The 11528-nt window shown below is 44.4% G+C and overlaps 4 protein-coding genes across 7 annotated transcripts; 3 read left to right on the plus strand and 1 right to left on the minus strand.

The window, feature by feature from the left end:
* The first annotated feature begins 909 nt into the window (after positions 1–909).
* On the plus strand, positions 910–2985 carry LOC112452187. Its single transcript, XM_025012288.1, has 4 exons — positions 910–1144; positions 1469–1651; positions 1739–1953; positions 2283–2985. The coding sequence occupies exons 1-4, from the start codon at positions 1036–1038 to the stop codon at positions 2574–2576; spliced, it is 801 nt and encodes a 266-aa protein (XP_024868056.1). The 5' UTR covers positions 910–1035; the 3' UTR covers positions 2577–2985.
* Positions 2986–2990: 5 nt separating this feature from the next.
* On the plus strand, positions 2991–6555 carry LOC112452178 (dihydrolipoyllysine-residue succinyltransferase component of 2-oxoglutarate dehydrogenase complex, mitochondrial). The gene is made up of 9 exons (XM_025012280.1): positions 2991–3208; positions 3743–3767; positions 3907–3958; positions 4165–4235; positions 4307–4434; positions 4537–4878; positions 4942–5117; positions 5252–5702; positions 5878–6555. Exons 1-9 carry the CDS (start codon positions 3134–3136, stop codon positions 6010–6012), a joined length of 1455 nt encoding a protein of 484 aa, XP_024868048.1. The 5' UTR covers positions 2991–3133; the 3' UTR covers positions 6013–6555.
* A 1333-nt stretch (positions 6556–7888) lies between these two features.
* Positions 7889–10235, plus strand: LOC112452152 (26S proteasome regulatory subunit 4). The gene is made up of 5 exons (XM_025012232.1): positions 7889–7989; positions 8276–8837; positions 9185–9571; positions 9651–9886; positions 10008–10235. Exons 1-5 carry the CDS (start codon positions 7987–7989, stop codon positions 10140–10142), a joined length of 1323 nt encoding a protein of 440 aa, XP_024868000.1. The 5' UTR covers positions 7889–7986; the 3' UTR covers positions 10143–10235.
* On the minus strand, positions 10158–11315 carry LOC112452161. 4 transcript variants are annotated; one of them, XM_025012245.1, is made up of 3 exons: positions 11224–11315; positions 10811–10965; positions 10158–10695 (listed from the first exon to the last, which is right to left on the minus strand). In XM_025012245.1, the coding sequence occupies exons 2-3, from the start codon at positions 10934–10936 to the stop codon at positions 10327–10329; spliced, it is 495 nt and encodes a 164-aa protein (XP_024868013.1). In that variant the 5' UTR covers positions 10937–10965; positions 11224–11315; the 3' UTR covers positions 10158–10326. The 4 variants fall into 4 exon arrangements, with proteins under 4 accessions (XP_024868013.1, XP_024868031.1, XP_024868022.1 ...); XM_025012263.1 differs by having other exon boundaries at positions 10811–10952; positions 11224–11273; XM_025012254.1 differs by having other exon boundaries at positions 11189–11263.
* Between the last annotated feature and the right edge of the window lie 213 nt (positions 11316–11528).

Consider the following 11528-nt stretch of genomic DNA (forward strand, 5'->3'; position numbering starts at 1 on the left):
AGGCATTTAAAATGAATTATCCTGTAATCTGGTCTATTTTCTATATATTAAAAAAGAAGTTAGTAATTCGATATGTTAATAAAATAGTACAGGTATTATTTAATAAATCAACTGGCAGAATTAAAACAAACTTTTAATTGTATTATTCCAAATCTTTTCTGTCCATTTGTTAAACAACAAGAAATTAACTTTATCTACATTCGCAGAATAACAGAAGTATATTTTTTGATAAATTAATCAGTAATTAATTCAATTGGCAGAATTTTATTGAAAGCAAAATTATTCCTATTCTTTTTTTTTATGATAAATCCCATATGTTATGGGACTCACTATCTCTCTCTCTCTCTCTCTCTCTCTCTCTCTTTCTCTCTCTCTCGATTACATTGTTATGTAATTACATATCCTACAGACATCCATCTTTGAATGCACTTAAATATCTCATAAGCGAACGTAAGCATCCTCCAGTACATCTTTTTACATAGATGAACCAAACCCTTAATTGGTATTTGGTATCTGAAAATTCCTCGAGATATATATCCAACATAACTAGCATTAAATATTGCTATGTAGGCTGTTATAATGCCTACAGGTATGTAGGCAGGTATGGGCAGGTATAATACTTATTGTGTAATGTCTATTTTCTAGTTCTAAGGTCCAGTTTCACGTCGTTTAACTTTAACCTTCGATTAAACTCACTCCTCGTCTTCACTCAAATTCTCCGCTCGAGGAGAGCTTCGCCTTTTTGAATCGCGCGCGAGAAAACTCGAAGGGCACCTCAGAGACCCTTTTTATCGACGAAATATTATCGACACTCGCTAAAATTTAATATTCCAGATTAGCGGATGGTAAGTTTCAGAAGAAGCGTTTCCAGCGCGCGGTATTAGCGGACTCCCTGGGGCTCCCTCCGTAGACCTTTCAAATTGTCTTCCGTTAGTCCTGCAAGAGAGTCGTCTCTCCCGAGACAGCCGGTCGGGAAACCGGCGGAAATGTGATGACAGAAGGAATCTTGTGAGAAAGAGATTAAGTCTGAGGCAAATGTCTAGCGGAAAATCGGCGAGCGGCATCGCCACCTTTGGGAAGAAGGAGTACGACGACTATCAAAGATTTCTCTCGTCGAAGAAAGAATGGCCCGGCATCAGGGCTGGTAAGGGCGAATTTATTCTTGGCTGAGGTTTCAAATCCATGGGCAAGCGATAGCGTTAATTATAAATAAGTAGTGAAGTCTGCAAAGATTACATTGAGACTACATGATATGTATATTTTTTAAAGATTTTTATACATTGGGTTTGTTTTCTACTGCTGAACTGGTCTGCGCTAGTTCAGAGTTTATCTGTTTTCCTTCCAATGTGTAATAAAGCAGTAGAAAACAGACCCATTGTATTTAATGTACTATTATATTGCCAAAAATGATTTATTTCAAGTTTATGTGAATCTCCTTCCAATATCTAATATCAAATTCTAATTTTAGCTTCGCGAATGACGTTGAACACATCAATGCTCATCATGGAGCTGTACCGACTAGTACCCTACAAGGAGGGTCGCTATGTGCAATTTCACCCATTCAACATGCCTCTGATTAAAATTCGTAGGATCGAGATAGTCGGGATCGTCATGAACGTTAAGCGCAATCTCAATAATCTATTTCTGACCGGTAAGGCGAGAGACGAGGTTGTTAACAGCAAATTTATGTGCTACGAAGAAACGCTTGAACTTTAAATTAAATTAAATTCTATTGCAGTTGAGGATGGGACGGGAGTGGTGCAAGTTAATTACAAATTGGACCAATACATGTTTGAGGTGAAGCAACGGCAGGAGATCGATGAGAAGTACAGGAAGCAAGCTGGAAATTTGAGGACCAACGAGACAATAGTGAACAAAAGCGGTCCGAAGAAATTTCCCGAGACACGTCCAGAATTCCGCTATCCACGTGATGTGTCTCTACACGATATGGCTGTAAGAGTTTAAAAGAACATACACGTAAATTAGTAATGTCTATCCGCACGGTGGCTATCACGTGCTTCAGTCATTTTTACTTTTGTATCAATAATGGGCCAATTCTTTAGTGACACAAGTCGACACAAACATCGTTCTATCCTTGGCATTCAATGAATAACAAAGACAGAACGACACTTGTGTCGATGCTTGTGTCACTAAAAGGAATTGGCCTATTAATCGGTAATCCATTTAATTATTTTAAACTTGATATAAACTGAAAGGAAGAGAATATTGCTGAGAAGCTCGTTTATTACAACATATACAAATGCAATCGCTTTTAATGCTAGGTCCTGGAGAACGAGTGGTGGCTGGAAACGAACGGTGGTTTGTCGGGCAAAGAAATCCAGCCGTTCGACTACGTACACGTCACCGGATTCCCGTGTCTGGACACGAAGTTCCAAAAGATACCGGAACAAATTACGGAGGAGTTTATCGAACACGCAAGAATGACCGTGTTCGCGGTGTCCGTCGCGTGCATCTCCGAGGAGATGTACAATAAGAAGTTACTAACGTGGATAGGCACCACTGTTCGCCAAAGGTACACGGAGAATAAAGGCTGTACCGCGAAGAATAAGTGGTGAAGCTTGCGAGAATTATATTCAAACCATGTATTTTTAAAGATTTTTATATATTATATTAAATACTGTTATATTGCCAAAAACAAGTTTATTCAAAGTTATGGGAATCTTCCTCGAGGTCTGACACACAATATTGAATTCCATGCGGAGTTGCAGCAGCAGTTTCAATCTCCATTCACAAGCCTGTACCATCTTTTTTTTCCCATGCCTTTTTCCAAAGCATCCAAGCACACTATCCGCATATATTTTACGTTGATTGTAGAAAGCGCGGCAGAGGCAAGAGGCGGCTCGAGAATCTCTGAAAATCTAAACGAGAATTTACGGGCCGAATGCGAGAAAGAGTGCCTAGTGCGGACCGTTCTTGACAGATGCCGCCGCTCATCCGATTCCTAGCCTTTCGGCTTCAAGCACTTCAAGCTAATCAAGCCAGTTTAGCCTTCCGCTTCGACACCCCGCCAAGACGTGGGGCGCGCGCCGTCGCTGGTCGTTCCTGTCTGCCCGGTCTGCCGTTCGCGAGTCGACGTCCGAGTGCGCGCGTTAACGCTTCGCCCTGCCCGAGGATGGCCGCGATGTTGTCCAACTGCTCGCGGTTCGCGCCCCGCGTGATCACGCGGAGCAGGGTGTTGCGGGCCGAGGTGAGTACGCTTTCCCCTTCGCGCCGCGTTGCCCCGGTTCCCTCCCTCGCCCGCCTATCCACGGCAGCTGGTGATCAATCCCGGGTGCGGGATTAATTCGAGGCAATTGAGAGGCGTGCTTGCCGCCGCGAGTCACGCGGTTCCACTTGCTCGCGAGGAACTCGCCGGGACCGCTCCGAGCCCTCCTCACCGCGACGACGGTTACATAATGCACGCATCTCCCGACCCGATAATATCCTCGTGATCCACCGTCGCCTGTCAATCAAACGAGAAACGTTTCCCCGGTCAGGACGAATCGGTCCTCGACGAGCACCTGGATATCGCAGTCCTTTTGATTGACATTTGACTCTTTCTTTCTTGCTCTTTTTCACGACGGAAACAATGACTATTTTTATCCCCGGCAAGGTCGCCGCATTTCATAAGATCAATCGCTCGTTTTTCTGACTGAAAATCAGGTCGGTTTCTAACCGGTCCGCCGAACACGTCATTGCCGGAATAAAGATTAACTAGATCCTACGTTCGTTCTTTTTGCAGGTTGCGAGATCGTTGTGTAGTCAAGGTAAGGTTAATGAGAGAGAGAGATAAGACACTGATGAGATATAACGAGGATTTTGAAAGCGACAGCTATAAAGAAACAGCAAGTCAGTTGGAAGAGCTCGTCAGCGGAAACGATTAACTGTGATAAATCATTTTTATAGGGCGCACTGTAGTTGTCCATGCCGAACGTGTGCCCAACGCCAAGGCTCCGTTGTAAGTAGCACTGTATGTACGTGCATTATTTTGTATTCGCACACATATATTTTTGATTCTTAAACGTGCCGTTAATATAAAGAGCTTCGTAACAACTCTACGTGTTTGGAAATCTTTATTTTTCGTTACCGCACTAATTACTTTCAATTCTTAAACCCAAGACAAAGGTAGAATAAGAAAGATTAAAGTGTTCCTTTACTTGGCAGATGCAGAAAGTACAAGGCAAATCATTACTGGATAAATCAGGCGAGACATATACGTTCTACTTCGGCGCTATGTAAGTGCAGCGTTTTATGTATCAAAGATCCAAATTAATTTATTCGTGCGTAATTTGTATTATTTAAACAGGGGAGATCAGGGAAGTTGTGGTGCCTGCGTTTGCCGAGAGCGTGAGCGAGGGCGACGTGAGGTGGGAGAAGAAGGTCGGCGACCAGGTGAAGGAAGACGATGTCCTCTGCGAGATCGAAACGGACAAGGTGCGCATCCCGAGCGATTTCTTTTTTCTTCCAGTTGTAACATGAGTTAGGAATAATCGCGATTATTCCCACGTCGACGTTTAATCGCTTGTTTGCCCATAGACTTCGGTTCCTGTACCGTCGCCCGGGCCCGGCGTCATAAAGGAGCTCTTCGTTAAGGACGGCGACACGGTGAAGCCGGGACAGAAGTTGTGCACCATCGACATCGGCGCGTCCGGCGGTGCTGCAGCTGCACCCGCGGCGAAGGAACCGCAGCCCGCTGCGGCCGCGCCGGCGGCGAAGGCACCTCCACCGGCCGCGGCACCACTGCCGCCACCACCCCCAAGCGCGGCTGCTCCGCCGCCGAGACCCGCGGCAGCGCCGATTCCGCCTCCCGCCGCTCAACCACCGCCTCCACAGCCGCCTACCGCGTCCATGCCAGTCGCGGCTATCAAACACGCCCAGGTAAATATAGATAACGCATTGTTATTTAACTTGGAAGTGTTACGAGAACGTATGCGCTTGCAGTCGCTGGAAGGCGCGAAAGTTCAGCTACCTCCCGCCGATTACACGCGCGAGATAATCGGCACTAGGACAGAACAGCGAGTGAAAATGAATAGGATGCGTTTGCGTATCGCGGAACGTTTGAAGGATGCGCAGAACACGAACGCTATGCTCACCACGTTCAACGAAATTGACATGAGGTAATTTCAAGCATTATCGCTTGTTTATATCGCACGCATCTCAAATATTACAATTAACGACTTCATCTGTACCGAGATGTGCGTACAATGTATTCTTATATCTTTTTTATTTAACATACATTATTAATTTACAGTCGCATTATGGAATTCCGAAAGGAAAAGCAGGAAACGTTCACGAAAAAATACGGTATCAAGCTCGGGTTTATGAGCCCGTTCGTCGCGGCCAGTGCCTACGCCCTGAAAGACCAACCCGTGGTGAACGCCGTGATAGACGGCACCGATATAGTGTATAGGGATTACGTAGATATTAGCGTGGCGGTCGCGACGCCGAAGGGACTCGTCGTGCCGGTACTTCGCAGCGTGGAGAACAAAAACTTTGCCGAGATCGAGATCGCCTTGGCCGCCATGGGCGAGAAGGCTAGAAAAGGAAAGATCACCGTCGAGGATATGGACGGCGGCACCTTTACGATAAGTAACGGCGGCGTTTTCGGTTCGCTGCTAGGAACTCCCATCATCAATCCGCCGCAGAGCGCGATTCTCGGTATGCACGGCGTCTTCGACAGACCGGTCGCCGTTAAGGGACAGGTAAAGTTCACCGAAATTTACATTGGGGTCCACCTTGAATTTTTCATCTTACAATTTAAATTTTTAATTTCTTAATTTTTTAATCTTTTAATTTAAGATCTCTGAATTTAAATTGTTAAAGCCTATAATTGCAACTCGTATCGCAAAATCACCGTCGAACGTCTGTATTCCCCAGGTTGTTATTCGGCCAATGATGTACGTAGCTTTGACGTACGATCATCGGCTGATCGACGGACGCGAGGCTGTGATGTTCCTGAGGAAGATCAAAGACGCCGTGGAGGATCCCAGAGTTATCTTGGCTGGCCTTTAATAACTTTGAACACGTTTATCGCGCGTGTTAACGATACGCACGATCACCGTGGAATAAGCAAGAGCGCGACGCGAGAGTCCGGAAACTCGGCAGAGAGTCTTCCGGGAATCTCTAATCATCCCTCTGAGAAACATTTCACGATATCCTGTTTTAAATACCATCAATCTCCAACCCGCACGTGGAACGATGTGACAAGTGCAGTCACGAATAACTGATAAGCACGTGAACTAGTCCGTTATTCTGAATCTTTGCAGCGAGAGTATTTTAAGGCGTATTTATAGCCTCGTATTTTACAGCCTGTACATCGCCGGACGACGTAACTTTTATTATTGTATTGGATTTTCTCAACCCGATAATTGATTGCCGAATCGATAATCGCGTTCTCGCGAGCGCACTCGTATTTCTGTCGCGCCGCGCCGATGTCGATCGGTGTCGAAGGGCGGAGCGCAGAGAAGCGAAGCCGAGAGGGAGGGCTAGAAGGTACTTATCCCAAGTACTTTAACATGTAGATCCACAAGCTAAAATAAAATCTCACCAATCTAAGTCTCTTTAGCCTTGTTGAATTGCGCGTCACACCGCGGCGTCGTAGGATAAGTAACGCGATTCGATAGATATATTTAAATACGCGGAAATGATATTGTTACCGTTTGCACTTGTACCGAGCATCTCGGGGAAGGGTAGGGAGGATCTGTCGCACGTAGAGAATTGCTTAAGGTGTACCAACCTAGACACGTGCCTATGTCTGGAGATTTTTATCATTTCAGTCCTTAAATAAGTTATAACGCGAATTAAAATCAAAGATAAAAATATTTGTCTTGTATTATATTTTTATCTTTAACTTTAATTTGTGTTAGTCCCGGTCTACAATAGGTGTTTTAAGCCCTAAACCCTGAGAAATTGACCAATCACAGTCAATTATTCTCCTCAAATTCAACTATGATTGAACAATTTCTTAAGGCTTAGGGCTTAAAACACCTATTGTAGACCGGGACTTATACTTATTTAAAAACTAAAATGATAAAGGTGTCCAGACATAGATCTTAAGTGTCCCGGCATTGGTACATTTACCTTTAAGGGAAAGCGGAACATTCGCGATCTTGTAAATCAAAAGGTTGTTCGTTAAATAAAAAGCTAAGTCAGCACGTGGGGCGAGACGTGTTTCCGTGACGGTGCACGGCACGTGGAAGAGACTGGGCGTTTACGTATAAGAGTAGAAGTAGCACACTGCCAAGTTTTCGCGACGAACGTTTCGAGTCGCCGTTCGGGTATTTCATACGAATTCCGCGTTCGCGTACTGAGATAACAGAGCGTTTATCTCTCGACGTTTCTCTCACAGTGTTTGCATCGTCGGACCACAGCTTTATGCGTGAAGATGTGCGAGTGCTCTCTTAGTCCTATTGTAAGATACATTGTATGTACATTCAATACTGTGTATTAACGAGAAACCGCATATAAAGCACGCTGAGTATAAGCATCGAGTCTCGTTTCATTTTTACGATGCCATTGGCGCAGATCGTAATTAATCTCGCCGGTAACACTCGATAGTAATTATTTACAGTTATACAAATGTTAAAGTTTTTATTTTTTAGGGACTTCTTAAAAAAAATGTTTTTCTTTATACTCGCTCATTGCGAAACGAGGAAATGAAGGATACGCGAAATTCTCACAGGCTTCTTGGAACGATCGTTTCTCTTGTCTGTAAATTAAGTACGTTTCATATCTTTAATTCTGTTGAGCTAATAAATATAATCTTACATATGCAAAGTATCTGGAAAAGCATGAATCGCCTGGGAGAACTTTCCTTCGAATTTGAATATTTATTCTTTACCCGCGATCGAGACTCGCTATCGATCAGTAACCGGAGGGCGGAAGTCGATCTCTTCTTATCGACTGCGCACAATCGAGCCGCTGGCGAATGACTCCGCCGTTTCGAAGAGCAGTGTCAAAACCAGGTTGAGAGCGTCGTGACGGAGGATGGTGAGTCTCTGTCAAAATAACCAAGCGAGTATTATTTAACGGGGGGACGTGGAGCGGCTTTGCTATTTGGCGTAAAAAGCAGTTGCGTGTTGTTACTAATTTTCCAAAATCCGTTCTGCTCGTCGATCGTCTGGTTTAGGTTAACCATCCTTCAAATGTTTGGGCCCCGTCTTTTAAATTTCAGCAAGAAGCATTTGATTTTTCTCGAGCGACTACGAAAGATGTTTCTTGTAACGCACCGTTTGTTTTATCAGCGAGATTCTTTAACGACAATGAACTCCAACAGGGTCAGAATCAATCTGGGACCGGTGGCAGCGGTGGAGACAAGAAGGATGACAAGGACAAGAAGAAGAAGTACGAGCCGCCGATTCCCACGAGGGTGGGCAAGAAGAAGAGGCGCACCAAGGGGCCGGACGCGGCCCTGAAACTGCCTCAGGTGACCCCTCACACGCGCTGCAGACTGAAGCTGTTGAAGATGGAGCGCATAAAGGATTACCTGCTGATGGAGGAGGAGTTTATCAGGAATCAGGAGCTGCTGAAGCCGCAGGAAGAGAAGAACGAGGAGGAGAGATCGAAGGTGGACGATCTCCGTGGTACGCCGATGTCCGTCGGCACGCTGGAAGAGATAATCGATGATAATCACGCGATAGTGTCCACCTCGGTCGGCTCCGAGCATTACGTGTCCATCTTGTCGTTCGTCGACAAGGATCAGTTGGAGCCAGGCTGCTCTGTGCTGTTGAATCACAAAGTTCACGCTGTTGTTGGCGTCTTAGGGGACGATACGGATCCTATGGTTACGGTGATGAAGCTGGAAAAGGCTCCTCAGGAGACCTACACTGATATTGGAGGTATATGTCATATATATTCTATATTTGCCTAAACATTTTGCATTTTTCTGCATACATTCTGGTAAATCGGTAATTATAATTTGTTATAAAATTGCGTCGAGATTTATAATCTTCAGTTGAGAGCTTCAGAAAATAAAATTTCAAATTAAGTCTTGATAAGGACTCGATTCAAGATTTAAGCATAAAATTTGGTTTTGAAATATATGTAAATTTAAGTGACACGACTCATATGAAAATAGAATGTTCAGTTTGATTTGATGTTAGTAAATTGTTGAAGAAATGCTGCTTTTGAAGAAGCGGGTCGCGCAAAAAATATTAAAGAATATACGACTCGTGGATATTTTCAGGTCTCGATACTCAAATTCAGGAGATTAAGGAATCCGTAGAATTACCGTTGACCCATCCGGAATATTACGAGGAGATGGGTATTAAGCCACCGAAGGGTGTCATACTTTACGGACCACCCGGCACGGGGAAGACGCTGCTCGCCAAAGCTGTGGCCAATCAAACGTCGGCTACGTTCTTGAGGGTCGTTGGCTCGGAACTTATACAGAAATATTTAGGAGACGGTCCAAAGCTCGTGAGAGAGCTTTTCAGAGTTGCCGAGGAGCACGCCCCTTCCATCGTTTTTATAGACGAAATAGACGCGGTGGGAACGAAAAGATACGACAGCAATAGCGGCGGCGAGAGGGAGATACAGAGAACCATGTTGGAATTGCTTAATCAACTGGACGGTAAGCTAATTTCTTATACAAAATTCATACGTAAAAATCTCTTCAGATTCGATATTATTTGAAAAATTATTGTTATCAGGATTCGACAGTAGGGGCGATGTGAAAGTGGTTATGGCTACCAATAGAATAGAGACCTTGGATCCCGCTTTAATTAGACCGGGTCGTATCGATAGGAAAATAGAATTCCCGCTACCGGATGAGAAAACTAAAAGAAGAATTTTCAATATTCACACAAGTAGAATGACTTTGGCGCCTGACGTGAATCTGGCGGAACTGATTATGGCAAAGGATGATCTTTCTGGCGCGGACATCAAGGTAGGACGATCTTGTTTAGAAATATAAATTCTTGCTTTGTATAAATTTCGTACTTTCGCGCACAACTGTAAGTATCTTTTTGTTGCTTCATTAAAATGGATTCTTGAAACTCTCGTTTCAGGCAATATGTACCGAAGCTGGTTTAATGGCTCTACGCGAACGACGTATGAAGGTTACCAGTGACGATTTCAAGAAGTCCAAGGAAAGTGTGCTGTATCGCAAGAAGGAAGGTTCCCCCGAGGGATTATATTTATAAAAAAGAAAAAAAACATTTATCGTCAATAATATCTGTATGATTGAGTCGCGGAGTTATATTCGGGTGTCTCAATAAACATTTCTATATAGGAAATCAATTTTTTATAGCGATATATCAACAGAAATATTAATGCATTCTGTTAATAATTTAACCAATTATATTACAAAATACTACTTAAATGTGTCTAAAGAGTCGAATTGATTCCGATGCCCGATTTCTTCAGGACCGGTTCTAAGTACTCGTGTAGCCTGTTTACAACTCCCGCAGAACGTACTCTCTGCTCGTTCAGGACCTGGGAGAACGAGGCGTTCTCAAATGGATCGGAGGTCTTGTTTCGCGACTCCACGTCGCATATCCAGCACGCGCCGCGCCTGGTTTTGTCGAGAGCGACGGCCACGTCCGCGGGATGCTCCGACATGGTCGTCGATGCGGCAGCCAGACCCTTGTACCGTCCCAGCGCGAAAGCGATCTTGAAACCGTCTTTGTAACCGATATTGAATCCCTCTTGCAGCACAGAGTCCGCTCCGTCTTGCACCCCTTCTCTGTAGCCGGTCTAAAAATATGAATTGTCAAATGCAGAAAGCGGCGCGGCGAGCAATCGCGACATAAATAAGTAATCGCGTCAGGGACTCTGGGGTCGCGATAAGTTCTAATGATATTTTGCGTACCTTGAGAGCAGCGTCCACGACGCGTTCCCAGCATTTCGAGGCGACGTACAGAGAATCGTCTGCCGCCGAATGTGGATCGTACTCCGTCATTTGCAATGTTTGCATTGCGTTGTGCAATCCTTCCATTGTGCGATTATCCTACCTGGGTTATTTCCCTGAAACAAGGAAACAATTGTTATGAGGTTCAATAATTTTATGACGATTTATTTGAAGCCAAATCTTCAACGGAAACCTTTGTTTCTCCACAAAATAACATCGAATGAGTACATTTTTATTAAAATTTAAGGTAAGAAGGTTAAAACAAGGTTTATCGCAGATTCAGCTGTATAATTGCAGTGGTTGTGTAATTGCAGAGCTCTAAATATTGGTGATAATTACGCGTGGAGTCAACAACAAAGAAATCAAACGGTTACGTGTGCGTGAGGTTGACGTTTCTGCTGACAATCACTGCCGTACATACAACACAACGACGAAACGGATGTTAGGTTAAAGTGCGATTAGACGTCAACGCAATTTGGGAAAAAACACGTTGGAGAAAGGGTACCGAGCAGCGCGCAGAGAATATCTGAAAAATGTCGGGACGTAGAAAGAAGGACAAGAACAAATTGCTGCGGAGGAGGCCCCGTCACGTTCTCGGCAAGGAACAGAGATACCATCAAATGAGAGACCGGGAGTCCGAGGGATCGGACAAGGAGAATGACGAGACAGGTTAGATTCG

The sequence above is a fragment of the Temnothorax curvispinosus genome, unplaced genomic scaffold, assembly GCF_003070985.1.
Source record: "Temnothorax curvispinosus isolate PA1 unplaced genomic scaffold, ASM307098v1 QBEX01000267.1, whole genome shotgun sequence".
NCBI lineage: Eukaryota > Metazoa > Arthropoda > Insecta > Hymenoptera > Formicidae > Temnothorax > Temnothorax curvispinosus.